This window comes from Kogia breviceps, chromosome 13 (assembly GCF_026419965.1).
Source record: "Kogia breviceps isolate mKogBre1 chromosome 13, mKogBre1 haplotype 1, whole genome shotgun sequence".
In the NCBI taxonomy this organism is placed as follows: domain Eukaryota; kingdom Metazoa; phylum Chordata; class Mammalia; order Artiodactyla; family Physeteridae; genus Kogia; species Kogia breviceps.
The window spans coordinates 32,502,391-32,519,560 of record NC_081322.1 but is presented as its reverse complement, the minus strand read 5'-3'; the positions used below and the strand labels follow the sequence as shown (position 1 = coordinate 32,519,560).

General features: G+C 41.8%; 1 protein-coding gene across 7 annotated transcripts in view; it reads left to right on the top strand.

Annotated features, from left to right (window-relative positions):
- Positions 1–17,170, top strand: part of FAXC (failed axon connections homolog, metaxin like GST domain containing) — a 113,617-nt gene that overhangs the window by 1,906 nt on the left and 94,541 nt on the right. For all 7 annotated transcript variants that reach the window (XM_067011520.1, XM_067011519.1, XM_059083700.2 and 4 more), the window contains one exon: positions 4,415–4,550. In XM_067011520.1, the coding sequence (XP_066867621.1) occupies positions 4,415–4,550 (136 nt within the window). The remainder of the gene's footprint in view (positions 1–4,414; positions 4,551–17,170) is intronic.

Sequence of the window (17,170 nt, the reverse complement as noted above, 5' to 3'; positions counted from 1 at the left end):
TGCGTTTGAGCCCTCTGTCACTGGGGGGAGGACCAGGAAAGAGCAGTTTTCAATAGCTCAGAATGTCCCTCTTGGCCAGTATTTTCTAAAGAGTGAGAAAATGTGTCTTCCTGTCTTCTTCCCGTGGGGGTATCCTACACATATAGGTTTATAAACAAAGACAGTGATAGGTGACCTTTAACAGGCCTGCAGGGATTCCAAGAGGACATTGTAGCAGCCTAACAGGTATTTTGAACATTTTTAGTCTCAGAGAGTGGCAATCATTTAGGTCTGGGGAAATGTATTGTCTTTCATAATTGGGAAGTTTTATTTTAAGGTTATCATTGAATTCTCTCACTTAGCACAGTGTCTTGAATCTAGTTGAACCAAATTAAAAAAATTAAGTGAATTATTTCTCTAGATTATTTAATATATTTTCCAGTTTTAGAACTCTATTTCAAGCTAGGTTTCAAGACGTATGGAAAACGAAAACATTTGTGCAGTGCTTGAAATGGTAACACAGTTGTTCTGAAATTAATATTCCAGTCCAAAGCCTTTGGAGGATTCCGAACCATGTGGCTTCTCACCGGTCTTCCACTTTGAGGGGGGAGTGAGGCACAGCTTCACAGGACTGAGTCTCAAACTTGCTTAAATGACCTTGCAGAAAGTGGGGAGGTGGGTGGAGGAGCTCAGAGTTGACCTTGGGAGCAGGCCACGCCCCGGTAGGTGTGGTCTCTGCGCCCAGAAGACCCCGCTGCCCATTTGGACACTTATTTGAAAAAGTGTTTTTAATTCTTGGTTTATTCACTTTTGTTTCTTGACAGATGTTTATACTGAGTTGGGAAACCTTGTTGTAATGCGAATAATAAACAAACGGCTGCCTGTTTTTGAGCCCTTAATAGGTGGCCCTGCTTAGAAATGCTTTACCTGTGTGATTGCATTTAACCTTCGCAACTGCCAACTGCCGTTGGATGCTTGATCTCCATTTCTTAGATGAGGAAATTTAGGCCGAGAGAGGTTAAGCAATTCACCCAAGATCCTGTAGTAAGAGTAGTAGGGTCCAGATTCAAATCTGAGAGTGTGTGTCTGCGGAGCCCGCACTTCTACTACTTTCCCCTAACAAGTACCAATTCTGGAATAAGTTTTGATGGCGGAGCGGAAGAGAACTGGGGCATTGCTCAGGGAGGACAAGTCTGTGGCACAGCCCTGAGATTTTTGACAACCGCTAGGGACACAGGGGGCATAGGGGAAGAAGAGCCAGCAAAATGCAGCGCTGGGATTTGGAGGTTACACGATAGAGAGCTTCTTCACTTGACGGGACATCTAAGTTTCAGTTGTCTGTGTAGTTTAGGTAAAACACAAAACAATCTGAAATACGTGGGATGGAAAATCCATCTTGAAATGGCTATGCTGTCTGAGTTCACTGGCAATCGTTTTCTTCACCACGGTACTTGGATTTCCTGCTGCGTAGACTTAACCTTAATCTATGGGTACATCTCCAGAGTGGAAAGTAAAGTTGACAGGTAAGAATTATTTAGGAAGTTTAATTAATGAGTATAATAACCAAAGTAGGTATTTTGGATTTTACTCATATTTTTCCCATCACAGTATTTTTAAAGAAATAGAGTCCCAGCCCTTTACTTTATCCTCCCCTAGTGGAGAGAGCCTTGCAACGCTCTTAAATTCAGTCTAGCATTTGGAAGTTGTGTTGTCTGTAAATTGAATGACCCAGGAATGACTTGTTACCCATAGCTCGTTTGTACTTTAGGCACATGGGCTCAGCCTGCCCTAGAAAATTTAGGGAATCAGAGCAGCCCATGGGTCATGTGATCTCTATAAACTAACAGTCCATCAGCTGTACACAGAGGCATGGTCATCTGTGATATCCTTCACCATGGGAGTAGGGGCTAGTCTTGCTGCTTGACAGCTGTTCTCTTAGCCAGTCCTCACTATAAGGGCACTTTATAAAATATAGCTGTCCAGATTACCTGCTCCTCTGGTCCTAAATAACAGAGAGAGCTTCCTGACCTGGAGGGAGGGCTCTGGAGCCAGATTGGGTTCAAATTCACTCTGCCTTTAACCAACCATGTAACCTTGGACCTGAGAGTAAGCTTGGTTACTCAGTTTTCTCATCTGTGAAATGGAAATAATAATAGTAGCCTTCCTCACAGAGGTGATTGCATGAGTTAACACATGTGAAATGCTTAGCCAGAGTTCGACGTTATAGTGAGCATTCAATAAAAGTTGGCCATCGTTAATTATTACAGACTTTCATCAGAAAGTTCCAGGCTTGCGTGGTCTGAGTCAAACCAGCTACTTTAATACAATTAACTGAGGTATTGCCCATTTTGGGTGTAGTCAAAGTGCTTAAGAGCTTGGGAACTAGCGTTATTAACAACTTGATCTTAAATTGGTATTCCTTGGGCAAGTTATTTAACCTCTCTGAGCTTCAGTTTCCTTGTCTACTGTAAAATATAAGTATGATATAATATTCTAAATTTAAACTACAGCAATATCCGCTCTGTAGTGGTACTATCAGAATGAAATAATTTAATATGTATGATGTACACAAAGTCATTGGCATATGCTGGTCACATCCATTCCTATTATGATATGGCCCAAGTTAACCATCAGAATTAGATTGTTCTGGCCAGTGGAGCAGGGGATTTTTTACATTTATCTCCTGTCTTTCAGTTCTTAAATTTCTTTTGCCTGGCTAATTTACATGAAATTACCACTCTGAGTTGAATTACTTGACTGGACAAAGTCAGTTAATTGTCACATCTACAGTTTGCACTTTTTAGAAACATAGACTAAGTGGCTTCTTAATTTTATAGTATCTGACCTCCCAAACATTTCATCTAAGTGAAAACCTTTGTTTTATAGCAAGTATTGTCAGAAAGCAGCAAATATTTTTATTCTTTTGACTAGTATTTTCAAAATTAGTCATTCTTAACTCTTTAACTGGAAAGGGCGCTTCAGTGGTAAACTTCTCCAAAAGAGTGTGTTTTACTGAACGGAGTTTCTGCAGGAAGTGGGCATCGTTGTGATGATGATCTGAAGAGCTTGCCGTTGCTTGCTTAGGTAGAAGGAAGTGTGGGATTACACTAGGAACAGTGTGAAGGAACCAGAGGCTTAGGGAAGGCCAAGGGGGAAGAGTGAGGTTTATCTGACTGGGAAATAGTTGGGTAGAGTGAAAGATGGAAGTTGCAAAAGGTTCCCGAATGTGGTGTATGAGTGCCACTGTGTGGAATGAGATTTTGTAGTTTAAGGGGATAAGACCATGTCTCTTTGAATGAGAATAAAGTCCACCACTTAATGCTTGATAGCTCACCAAATGTTTACAGATATTATCTTACTTAGTTCTCCGGTAAATGAGACAGAATTGGTACTGTCCTCACTTTCCTGAGAGACGAGGAGAGGTCTTGGGTGACGTGGCCAATAGGAAGTGGGGCTTGCACTTGACCCCAGGTATCCAGAAGTGGAATCCAGCTTTTGATCTCCTACATGGTGGCTATTGAAAAACTCTACCAGGGAAGTCCTCACCACCCAGAAAAGTAGCCAAAGGAAAAGTTAGATGTGTGGCTGAGACAGAAGAAAGGGAAAAGGCCAGGGGTACTGGGATATATGCTGTGTGGTGAAAGTGGGGAACCTGTGATGGTAGAGGGGAGGAGAGAGCACCAGAAGCCAGGTTCCTCGGCACCACAGGTGAAAGGTCAGGTGAGGGCATGGAGAGTTTGGAAGAGGGACCAGAATATACAGAGTCTCAGATTCCCTGCAGACTTGATTCGTGGCAGAGCAAATCTGCACTGTTATTCCAAGGTCCTGTGGATGAATAGACTGTTTCATGGTACAGTCTCGTGGTCAAGAACATAGGCTCTGACTACATGGTTTAGTCCAAGTTCTGCCATTTACTAGTAAGGGGACTTTGGGCAAGTTTATTCTCTGTGCCTCGGTTTCCTCATCTACAAAACATGGATAACGGTAGTACCTACCTCAAAAGGTTATTGTGAAGATTAAATGAGATAATACCCGTGAAGCCCTCAGAACAATGCCTGATGCACAGTAAACACAGAGTATCTTCTTTTATCCATCCAACTTGTCCCTGGCAGGTAGACATAGCCAGCTGGAGAAGAGGTGGACCTATACCAGAAAGTACACATCCTGCCCATAGGCCACAGGTACCAGAAAGAGGTTGACATGTAGTTACTCTCCTGAGCCCTTGCAGTTACGGTAGTAGCAGAATTTGTGAGGTTCTCTTGTGTTTTGACCAAGCTTTCCCCCTCTAAGTGCTTGTTGGTGAGGTCAGCCCCTGTGACAAACAGACCTGCTTGTTCATTGAGGAGCTACAGCCCAGCATGGGCCTCTAAGGAACTAAGGGAACTGCATGTGTAACACGTGGATTGTTCTTTTTTTTCTGTTTTGGTTTTGACAGGAAACAGCAAGAGATTGACTCCAAAGATGCTATTATTTTGCATCAGTTTGCAAGACCTAACAATGGTGTCCCCAGTTTGTCTCCTTTCTGTTTGAAAATGGAAACTTATTTAAGGATGGCTGACTTACCCTATCAGGTACTTTTGTGCAAATATGTTTTATCCTCGTGGCAGCAATATTGGCTAGGGGGGACGTACTTAATCTCACAGGGTGGGAAGGGCTCGCTCTTGGTGCCAGAGGGGTGGGTATGAAAGCAGTGGTGCCCAGTCCTTAGTAGATACTTAAGAGACTTGATTCAAGTCTGTTGAATTTTACATCCAATTTAATGAGTGATCACAAGGGTCTGGACTTTCGCAGTGTTCAAGGCCATGTTATTTTTTCCTGACATAGAGTATTCTTTGGTTAATAGGTTGGCCTACGGGGAACCTATAAATAAAGGTGAGCCTGACGTGGTTCTTTCCTTTAGGTTTCTGTTTGTTGGAAGCATTATATTTATCTCTTATGAATCCTGGGGACAAAGGTCCAGCAGGCAACCAAAGAGATATTTGTAGATTTTGTGAGAATTTTTCCTAGTGCTTTGTTGTTCTGTTTGGGTTACTTTCAGGGAAGCACTTGCTCATTTCAGCCTTAGGGAGGGAACAGAGGAATGAATGCGTTTAAAATATAAATTTTTCTCTGAGTAATGCTTGAGCCGTGTCTCACAAATTTGACAGGTTGTGTTTTCATTGTCATTCAATTACATTTTTTAAAAAAATTCCCTTACGTTTTTCTTTTTCACCTAAGTTCTAGTCATAGGCATTAAAAAAAACTTTGATTTTTGTTATTGTTTTTTAATTTTATGGTCAAAGCAGGTAGTCTTTGTGATATTAATTCCTTGGAATTTACTGACATTTTAGCCTAGTGTATGGCTACTTGTTTATAAATGTTGAAAATAGAATCATATTCCCTGGGTGTAGAGCTCTCGCTTTATCCACTTGTTTGAGCATGTTTAGTGTATTGTTTAGACCTGTTATATCTCTGTTTTTTTAATTAAAAAATTATTTTATTTATTTATTTTTGGCTGCATTGGGGTCTTCGTTGCTGCACGTGGGCTTTCTCAAGTTGTGGCGAGCGGGGGCTACTCTTCGTTGCGGTGTGCGGGCTTCTTATTGCAGTGGCTTCTCTTGTTGTGGAGCACGGGCTCTAGGCATGCAGGCTCAGTAGTTGTGGCACCCAGGCTTAGTTGCTCCACAGCATGTGGGATCTTCCTGAACCAGGGCTTGAACCCGTGTCCCCTGCATCGGCAGGTGGATTCTTAACCACTGCTCCACCAGGGAAGCGCCTCTCTTTATTTTTTGTCTGCCTCTTCTAGCAGTTTCTGGAAGGAATGGGTTAAAATACTCATGTATTTGTTGATTTCTCTCTTTTCCTGTCATTCTGTCAGTTCTTGCTTTAGGTAAGAAGAGTATGTATCTATTGGAGGTTATATTGTTAGGTCCATATAATATGAAAGATCACATCTTTTACTGTTTTATTTCTTTTTCTGGTATATAGTACCCTTCTCTCTCCCTTATGATTTTTTTAACCTTGAATTCTATATTATCAGATATTCAGATAGAATCTCCAGCTTTCTTTTGGTTCATATTTGTTTGGGATATCTTTCTTCATCCTCTTTCTCTATTATTATTACTTTTTTTTGTATTTGTCTTTTGTAGGCAATGTATTAGTTGTAGCCAATCGGAGAGTCCTTAATTGGTGAGTTTAATCCATTTCACTTGCAATTAGGACATATTTCTCACATGTTATTTAATATTTTTCTCCTTACTGTACTTGTTTTTTTATTTTTTCTCATTTCCTGCTTTCTAATAGGTAAAAAAAATTTTCTTGTCATTTAAAAACAATTTCTTTTTTTGTTGTTATGGTGGTTACTCTTAAGATCCAAATTTGTGTTTATTTATCCCCACTCACTTCTTATATGAGGCAAAATCTGTGCTTTCCCTCTAATACTACAAGTCTGTTAGTAGGTTTGCGTGAACCTTGGGTCTTTTTCTTCCCAGGGCTTATCCCAGGTGTGTTGCTGTTATCTGATAATTTAATTCTGGAAGTTTGGAAATCCTTTCTCTTTTTATGGTCCTTCTGTAGGCCAGAAAACTTACTAAGTTATTTGACTAGTTTTATTTCCCATATATCTTATCCTACAGGATTTATTTATCTTTTTTATATGAGTACTTCCTTGATGAATATTTTGAATGAGGCTTTATGGGGCAAACTTTCAGTGGCTTTGCATGCCCCAGAACATCTTTATTATGCTGCACATTTGATACTTCTATCTCCAAAGTTCATTTCCTTCAGTGCTTTGAAAATATTACTCCATTGTCTTTTTGGCTTGCTGTTGCTATTGAAAAGTCTGATGTTAATCTGGATCTTTTCCTTTCTCTCTGGAAGCTTTAAGAATTCACATTGAATCTCAACATTCTTTTTTTTTTTTTAATCTCAACATTCTTAAATGTCATCATAACTGGCTTAGTGTGGGTCTTCATGTATCTTGTTTGGTCCTTTATAAACTCTTTTCACCTGAAGTCTTTAATCTCTTTTTGATTCTAAGAAATTATCAATGTTCTTCACATGTTTCCTTTTTTTTTTTTTTTTTTTTTTTTTTTTTTTTGCGGTATGTGGGCCTCTCACTGTTGTGGCCTCTCCCGTTGCAGAGCACAGGCTCCGGACGCGCAGGCCCAGCGGCCATGGCTCACGGGCCTAGTCGCTCCGCGGCATGTGGGATCTTCCCGGACCAGGGCACGAACCCGTGTCTCCTGCATCGGCAGGCGGATTCTCAACCACTGCGCCACCAGGGAAGCCCCACATGTTTCCTTTTTTAAAAAAAAATTTATTTATTTATTTTTGGCTGCATTGGGTCTTTGTCGCTGCTCATGGGCTTTCTCTAGTTGCAGCGAGCAGGGGCTTCTCATCGTGGTGGCTTCTCTTGTTGCGGAGCATGGGCTCTAGGTGCGTGGTCTTCAGTAGTTGTGGCACGTGGGCTCAGTCGTTGTAGCTCGCGGGCTCTAGAGCGCAGGCTCAGTAGTTGTGGCACATGGGCGTAGTTGCTCCGTGGCATGTGGGATCTCCCCGGACCAGGGCTCGAACCCGTGTCCCCTGCATTGGCAGGTGGATTCTTAACCACTGCGCCACCAGGGAAGCCCTCCTTTTCTTTTTTGTTTGTTTGTTTCTCCTTTTTCTATTCCTGATTATCTGGAATTATCCTGCAATCTCTGCTATTATTTTCTGTGTTTCTGAACCTATCTCTTTATTCTTTTCTTCTTCCGTCTTGGAGAATTTGTCTTTCTGAGCTTCCATTGCATGCCTCTGTTCTCTTCTTGTATCCATCCTATTATTTATCTCATCCATTGTGTTTAACTTCTACCTTTTTCTTCTTAATATTTTTCCCTTGGTTTGTATTACAATCTCTTCCTTGATCCCTTGGAGGATATTTCTTATGCGAATTAAATTTTTCGGTCTGTCCCAATCATTCTGCCTCATGTTGTGTATATTATCTTTTGCCCTTCTCTTACAGTAACTGCACCCCTCAGGTGTCTAGTTATTTTGGTTTGAAGTCTCCTTTTACCAGGGATGTCAGCCTCCCTGCCCAGGCATTTGCACTGGGCAAAGGCTAAAGCTTAGGGCACAGGTTGTGTACCTCTGAAGGAGTTTAAGAAAAGTAAGGAGGTGAGCCCCAGGCCTCCCACACCACTGTGGTGCCTCCAGTTTGCTGCTACTCCTCCAAATGGCTCCCACTGGCCAGGGATTCACCTCTAAGCTCTTACAAAGAAGCAGCATGGTGGCGGGGGTGGTCTTCTTAAGCAGGAAACAGAGCAGCTGGGAGGTTGGAGGGGGAAGGCTCCTCACCCAGCCAGAGTTTTGGCGCCCTGCTAATGATATTACCCCCCAAGTCCCGCCTCCCCATGGCCTGTGCTTTCTGAGCTGGTTTCTGTACAGAAGAGGGCACGGGGGTGGCAGTGATGCCGCTAAGGCAGTGCTGGGACAGTTGAATGACATGCTTAGCTTGGTAAGTGGTCCTCTGGGAATATGGCACTGAATCTGGACTTCAGTTAGGGGAACTGACAGGCGTGAGGTGTTTGGGGAACAGAAAAAGGGTCTTTATGATGGGGAACTGGAATGCAAGGGGTCAGTCTGGACAGAGAAGCAGGGAGATTATTCAGGACTTTCTAAGCCAGCAATGGAGGAGAAAATAGCAAAAGAGCAGACAAGGCTTGAATCATCTACATACTTTGGATCGGATTTGAGAGATCCTTGTTCAGCTCGGCGTTGGCTGTCAGCGCTTGAAGATGTGTGTCACCGAGGGACTCAACGTTGAAGGAAGAGACTGCTCCCTGCGGCTGCCTGTCTCTGGGCCGTTGTCACTCCCCACCAGATCGCTGCATTTAGCCAGGACGGCTTTGGGGCAGTTAGGGCCCCGAACCTGAGTTTCGTGCTCTGCAGCCTCTGGTGGCTTTCCGGATCTCCTGTGCCCCCCACCCTTGATGAAGTCCTCTTGCTGTTGGCAGCGGCTGCAGCAGCTGCCAGGCTGTGCTGCCCTTTCCTGTCTTGCCTTCAAGCCATCAAGCACTGACTGCCCCAGCCTTGTGTCTGCCAGCAGCCTAACACCTTTGGTCATGTTTCAGAGCTGTTACGCAGTAAGAGTGCATATACTGCTTTTAGTTAGTGTAACTGGAACAACTGGATGCACGCCTTGCTATGAAGCCTGGAGAGGCTTTCGAGAAGGGGACTGCTTAGTTACCCCCTTACAAAATTAGTATTTCTTGTTAAGTATATTTTTTAGGAAAGGAGTGATATAGGAGTGTTTTTTCTTCTGTGAGGTCTCTATGGAAAATAGATGAAGGGAGTGTTCAGCGGGGAAGGTAACAGGAAAATGGTTCTATGGTTTAGAAAGGGATGCCCTGAGCCCTGGGGAGGGGAGCGGAGGGGGGGTGGCATTGGGGTGTGGGGAGGGATGAGGGTTTGTGTGCATGCAGGTGGTTCCTGGGAAGTGCTGGTGAGGCTCATCGCTTGGAGGATGAGTAGAGAGGTATTCTGTCATAGACCCGAGGAGCTCTACCCTCTTCCCCTTCTGTGCCCTGTACCTTTTTTCAAAAAGATTAAAATGTCATCTTCCTAAGAGCACGACTTTATATTTGAAGCTTTTCTATTTTTTAACAGAAATGAGATGGGGATAAGTATTTGATGACCATTAGTAGGAACTCACAGGGGTTTTCTTAAAAAGCCTGATGTGTTGGTTACAGTTATTATCTTTTTAAAATCAGAATATAAATATTGGTGGGTCAATTTTTAAAAGTTTTCATTTTGTTATAATTATAGATTCGTAGGAAGTTGCAAAAAATGTACAAGGGGTCCTGCAGATATGGCTAATTTTTTTTCAAACTAAAAACGGATTTACCGTTTCTTTGTTGTTTTTTCCTGATTACATATAGATGACATAAGGTCCTTATAAGAATTTCAAACACTACAGAAGAGTGTAAGGGGAAAATGAAAATCGCCTGACATCCTACTAGACATACATACATAAAGACATCGTTTGCTGTAACTGGTTGTATAAGAAGCATGTATTTGATACAGTCATTCTTTTTAAATACAAGAAAGAAAAAAGGAAAATGGCTCCTTTGGAACTCTCTACTTTGGCTCTTAGCCCTAACTTCTTTTTAAAAAAATTTTAATTTAATTTAATTTTTTTTTATACAGCAGGTTCTTATTAGTCATCAATTTTATACACATCAGTGTATACATGTCAATCCCAATCGCCCAATTCAGCACACCGCCCCCCCCACCCCCCTGCCACTCTCCCCCCTTGGTGTCCATACGTTTGTTCTCTACGTCTGTGTCTCAATTTCTGCCCTGCAAACCTGTTCATCTGTACCATTTTTCTAGGTTCCACATATATGCGTTAATATACGATATTTGTTTTTCTCTTTCTGACTTACTTCACTCTGTATGACAGTCTCTAGATCCATCCCCGTCTCAACAAATGACCCAGTAACGTTCCTTTTTATGAATGAGTGATATTCCATTGTATATATGTACCACATCTTCTTTATCCATTCATTTGTTGATGGGCATTTAGGTTGCTTCCATGACCTGGCTATTGTAAATAGTGCTGCAGTGAACATTGGGGTGCATGTGTCTTTTCGAATTATGGTTTTAACAGGGTATATGCCCAGTAGTGGGATTGCTGGGTCATATGGTAGTTCTATTTTTGTTTTTTAAGGAAACTCCATACTGTTCTCCATAGTGGCTGTATCAGTTTACATTCCCACCAAGAGTGCAAGAGCGTTCCCTTTTCTCCACACCCTCTCCAGCATTTATTGTTTGTAGATTTTCTGATGAAGCCCATTCTAACTGGTGTGAGGTGATACCTTATTGTAGTTTCGATTTGCATTTCTCTAATAATTAGTGATGTTGAGCAGCTTTTCATGTGCTTCTTGGCCATCTATCTGTCTTCTTTGGAGAAATGTCTATTTAGGTCTTCTGCCCATTTTTGGATTGGGTTGTTTGTTCTTTTAATATTGAGCTGCATGAGCTGTTTATATATTTTGGAGATTAATCCTTTGTCTGTTGACTGATTTGCAAATATTTTCTCCCATTCTGAGGGTTGTCTTTTCATCTTGTTTATGGTTTCCTTTGCTGTGCAAAAGCTTTGAAGTTTCATTAGGTCCCATTTGTTTATTTTCATTTTTATTTCCATTACTCTAGGAGGTGGATCAAAAAAGATCTTGCTGTGGTTTATGTCAAAGAGTGTTCTTCCTATGTCTTCCTCTAAGAATTTTATAGTGTCCAGTCTTACATTTAGGTCTCTAATCCATTTTGAGTTTATTTTTGTGTATGGTGTTAGGGAGTGTTCTAATTTCATTCTTTTACACGTAGCTGTCCAGTTTTCCCAGCACCACTTATCGAAGAGACTGCCATATCCTTGCCTCTTTTCTCATAGATTAGTTGACTACAGGTGTGTGGGTTTATCTCTGGGCTTTCTCTATTGTTCCATTGATCTATGTTTTTGTTTTTGTGCCAGTACCATATTGTCTTGATTACGGTAGCTTTATAGTATAGTCTGAAGTCAGGGCATGTGATTCCTCCAGCTCCGTTTTCTTCCCTCAAGACTGCTTTGGCTATTCGGGGTCTTTTGTGTCTCCATACAAATTTTAAGATTTTTTGTTCTAGTTCCGTAAAAAATGCCATTGGTAATTTGATAGGGATTGCATTGAATCTGTAGATTGCTTTGGGTAGTATAGTCATTTTCACAACATTGATTTTTCCAATCCAAGAACATGATATATCTCTCCATCTGTTGGTATCATCTTTAAATTCTTTCATCAGTGTCTTATAGTTTTTTGCATACAGGTCTTTTGTCTTCCTAGGTAGGTTTATTTCTAGGTATTTATTCTTTTTGTTGCAATGGTAAATGGGAGTGTTTCCTTAATTTCTCTTTCAGATTTTTCATCATTACTGTAAGGGAATGCAAGGGATTTCTGTGCATTACTTTTGTATCCTGCAGCTTTACCAGATTCATTGATTAGCTCTAGTAGTTTTCTGGTGGCATCTTTAGGATGCTCTATGTATAGTATCATGTCATCTGCAAACAGTGACAGTTTTACTTCTTATTTTCCAATTTGTATTCCTTTTATTTCTTTTTCTTCTCTGATTGCCGTGGCTAGGACTTCCAAAACTATGTTGAATAATAGTGGCGAGAGTGGACATCCTTGTCTTGTTCCTGACCTTAGAGGAAATGCTTTCAGTTTTTCACCATTGAGAATGATGTTTGCTGTGGGTTTGTCATATATGGCCTTTATTATGTTGAGGTAGGTTCCCTCTATGCCCACTTTCTGGAGAGTTTTTATCATAAATGGGTGTTGAATTTTGTCAAAAACTTTTTCTGCATCTATTGAGATGATCATATGGTTTTTCTTCTTCAATTTGTTAATATGGTGTATCACATTGATTGATTTGCGTATATTGAAGAATCCTTGCATCCCTGGGATAAATCCCACTTGATCATGGTGTATGATGCTTTTAATGTGTTGTTGGATTCTGTTTTCTAGTATTCTGTTGAGGATTTTTGCATCTATATTCATCAGTGATATTGGTCTGTAATTTTCTTTTTTTGTAGTATCTTTGTCTGGTTTTGGTATCAGGGTGATGGTGGCCTCATAGAATGAGTTGGGGAGTGTTCCTTCCTCTGCAATTTTTTGGAAGAGTTTCAGAAGGATGGGTGTTAGCTCTTCTCTAAATGTTTGATAGAATTCATCTGTGAAGCCATCTGGTCCTGGACTTTTGTTTTTTGGAAGATTTTTAATCACCGTTTCAATTTCATTACTTGTGATTCGTCTTTTCATATTTTCTGTTTCTTCCTGGTTCAGTCTTGGAAGATTATACCTTTCTAAGAATTTGTCCATTTCTTCCAGTTTGTCCATTTTATTGGCATAGAGTTGCCTGTAGTAGTCTCTTAGGATGCTTTGTATTTCTGTGGTGTCTGTTGTAACTTCTTTTTCATTTCTAATTTTATTGATTTGAGTCCTCTCCCTCTTTTTCTTGATGAGTCTCGCTAATGGTTTATGAATTTGGTTTATCTTCTCAAAGAACCAGCTTTTAGTTTTATTGATCTTTGCTATTGTTTCTATTTCATTTCTTTTTTTGCGATCCATGGGCCTCTCACTGTTGTGGCCTCTCCCATTGCAGAGCACAGGTTCCGGATGTGCAGGCTCAGTGGCCATGGCTCACGGGCCCAGCCGCTCTGTGGCATGTGGGATCTTCCCGAACCAGGGCACGAACCCGTGTCCCCTGCATTGGCAGGTGGACTCTCAACCACTGCACCACCAGGGAAGCCCTGTTTTGCATGTCACTTATCTGTTCTTCTGCCTCAGTTATTCTGCTATTGATTCCTTCTAGTGTCGTTTTCATTTCAGTTATTGTATTGTTCATCTCTGTTTGTTTGTTCTTTAATTCTTTAGGTCTTTGTTAAACATTTCTTGCATCATCTCGATCTTCGCCTCCATTGTTTTTCTGAGGTCCTGGATCATCTTCACTATCATTATCTGAATTCTTTTTCTGGAAGGTTGGCTATCTCCACTTCATTTAGTTGTTTTTCTGGGGTTTTATCTTGTTCCTTCATCTGGTACATAGCCCTCTGCCTTTTCATCTTGTCTGTCTTTCTGTGAATGTGGTTTTTGTTCCACAAGCTGCAGGATTGTAGTTCTTCTTGCTTCTGCTGTCTGCCCTCTGGTGGATGAGGCTATCTAAGAGGCTTGTACAGGTTTCCTGATGGGAGGGACTGGTGGTGGGTAGAGCTGACTGTTGCTCTGGTGGGCAGAGCTCAGTAAAACTTTAATCCGCTTGACTGCTGATGCTTAAGGCTGGCTTCCCTCCCTGTTGGTTGTTTGGCCTGAGGCAATGCAACACTGGAGCCTACCTGGGCTCTTTAGTGGGGCTAATGACAGACTCTGGGAGGGCTCACACCAAGGAGTACTTCCCAGCACTTCTGCTGCCAGTGTCCTTGTCCCCACGGTGAGCCACAGCCACCCCCGCTTCTGCAGGAGACCCCCAACACTAGCAGGTAGGTCTGGTTCAATCTCCCCTGGGTTCACTGCTCCTTCCCCTGGGTCCCGATGCCCATACTACTTTGTGTGTGCTGTCCAAGAGTGAAGTCTCTTTCCCCCAGTCCTGTCGAAGTCCTGCAATCAAATCCCAGTAGCCTTCAAAGTCTGATTCTCTAGGAATTCCTCCACCCATTGCCAGACCCCCAGGTTGGGAAGCCTGACGTGGGGCTCAGAACCTTCACTCCAGTGGGTGGACTTCTGTGGTATAAGTGTTCTCCTGTCTGCGAGTCACCCACCCACTAGTTATGGGATTTGATTTTACTGTGATTACACCCCTCCTACCATCTCATTGAGGCTTCTCCTTTGTCTTTGGATGTGGGGTATCTTTTTTGGTGAGTTCCAGTGTCTTCCTGTTGATGATTGTCTAGCAGCTAGTTGTGATTCTGGTGTTCTTGCAAGAGGGAGTGAGCACATGTCCTTCTACTCCACCATCTTGGTTCCAATCTTGCAATCCTCCCTTTCTTGAGCAAGGATTAAATTAGCCTTTTACATGTTAAGATTGAACAATCGTCATTTATTTAACATTTTGACCATAGAAGCTAAAAATAGGTATTGTGAGGTTACGAGGTTAGGAAACAGAAGCTGGTCTTTCCCCTAACTTCTGATGTTCTATTTATTTGCTGTTTTTGTCTGTATACCACCTCCACCATCTTTTGTTTCGGAATTTTTCTACGCTACAGACAAGTTAAAGGAATAATACAATGAACATCCATATGCTCTTCACCTAGATTCGCCACTTGTTAGCATGTTGCCTTCTTTCCTTTATTTCTCTTTTTATATACCTTTATGAACAATTTTTTTGATGCAACATTTGAACATAAGCTGTAAGAATCATGACACTTCGCCCCTCAATTCTTCAGCATGCATCTCCAAAAAAGAAGGACATTCTTCTACAAAACTACCTGTAAAGGGAAGTACTCAGATTTTTCCTTCTTGTGTAGGGAAAACCAGTTCCTCCCCACTGCGTGTTTCTCCCCGTGAGTATCCTTTACTACTCACATGAAACACTTCATTTCTGACACTTATGGTCAGATGTGTGGAGGCTTTTCCCAGCACCAAGTGATTCACTGACACCAGCTGGACATCCTACAATTTAATTCAATTCTGACACTACCCAGAGATAGTGTCACATCCCACAGTTTTTTTTTTTACATTCCACAGTTTAAGGACTCAGTCCCACAAGACTGCCCCACCCCGACCCCCAGATGCCAGTTGCAAGCCCAGATTGTCACCTGTGCTTCTGACCAACCGACTGTAGATCAGAGGTTCTATTGACCCCTCCTTAGGTCTGATTAATTTGCTAGAGCAGCTCACAGAACTCAGGGAAACAATTACTTAGCATTTACCAGTTTATTAGAGGATATGATAAAAGGTACAGATGAACAGGCATATGAAGAGTGAGGTTTGGGAGGGTCCTGAGTGTAGGAGCTTCTGTCCCCGTGGAGTTGAAGGGTGTCAGCCTCCCAGTGTGAAGGTGTTCACCAACCTGGAAGCTCTCCAAACCCGATACTTTGGGAATTTTGTGGAGGCTTCCTCATGTAGAGACGATCAGTTAACTCCATGTCCAAGCCCTCTCTGCCCTCTGGAGGGCGGGGGAGGGGTTTGACACCACTAAGCTTCTAGTTGGGACCTGGTCTTTCTGGTGACCAGCTCATCCAGGAGCCTCCTCAGAGTCACCTCCTTAGAACAAAAGGTGCTCCTCGTGTTCTTGTCACTTAGGAGTGTGTAAGGGCTTTAGGGGCTCTGTGCTGGAAGCCAGGGGCAGAGACTGATGCCTGTATTTCTAATTCACAGTAGTGGTTGCATGCATTTTTTTCAACGTGTTATAATCCACAAAAGTTGCTCAAATTATCTCGAATTTAGGCAGTGGGAGACCTTTCAAGATGGTTCCAGAGGTGCAGTGAATGGAATGGATATAAATTTAGCTGAAAAGTTGGGGGCACTGTGGCCAGTGTAGCATGTCGGTTTCCCAAGACTCTGGGATTTTCTTCTAAGGCCTCAAGTTCTCCATTTTGAAATGGTGATGGTGATGTTAATACTTCTGATGAAGGCACTCTGTCAAACACTTGGTGTGCATTTTCTCATTTAATTCAAGCAACTGTTATTATCCTCATTATATAGATGAGCCCAGGGGGGATTAAGGGAGACCAGGGAGGTCCAAGGTCACAGAGTGACTAAATGGGGGAGCCAGATTTTTAAACCCAAAGCCTGTTGCTTTCATTGCTGTACTAATAATGTAATGTAAGTGTAGATGCATTCAGCTCATCTAGGACAGACTTGCAGGGAGAAGCATCAGCTTGGAAAAGAGGTCAAGAGGATTTACCTCTTCATCTTTCTTCTCCAGATTACTTTCAGAAACTACTCTTGGTGGGTCAGTCAGACTCCAATTGCTTAGATAAAAATAGACCAGGAGTTCTTTAGTATATTTAAGGAAGTTAAGGAAAATAAAGTATTATTTAAAAATTATATCTATTTATTTAAAAAGTAATACAACCACATTCAGAAAAATTGAAATTCATGGAAAAAGATCACCTGCCTCTCACACATAGTTTTGACAATTACTGTGGACATTTTTGTGTTTCTTTTTAAAAATATTTTTTGAATTCATCTAATTTTTAGATATACTCATAGTATCTCTAACATGTTGTCTCCTGCTTTTTTAATCCAGTAAGCAAAAAAAAAAATTTGATGATGAAAACCTACTAGAACTTTCATTCCCATAAGAGTTCATCACTGATTTTTATCACCCCAATTTAAAAAAATGGTCTAGATAAAAATGTACCACGGCCTCAGGGAAGGAATGGACTGGAGGGAAGGGCAGAGGTAGAAACAGTAATTCTGAAAGGGGAGGGGAATATACACTGCACAGTGGAAGCATGGAGGAAAGGCAGATAATTGTTGTGCCTTGAGGAAATGGTTCACCAACAAGGTGAAATTCAAACTGAACTCTTTAGGATGGATAGGACTTGCAGAGTACGTGCAAAGGGATTCCTGTACAAGGTACAGGAGTGTACAAAGTCAGAGAGATGGCAGGACTTTGACTTGGTTAGGGGTGGGTAGTTGGAATTCAGGAAATCAGAAGCACTGGCAGCAGGGAGGCTGGGCAGGTGGGTGGCGACTAG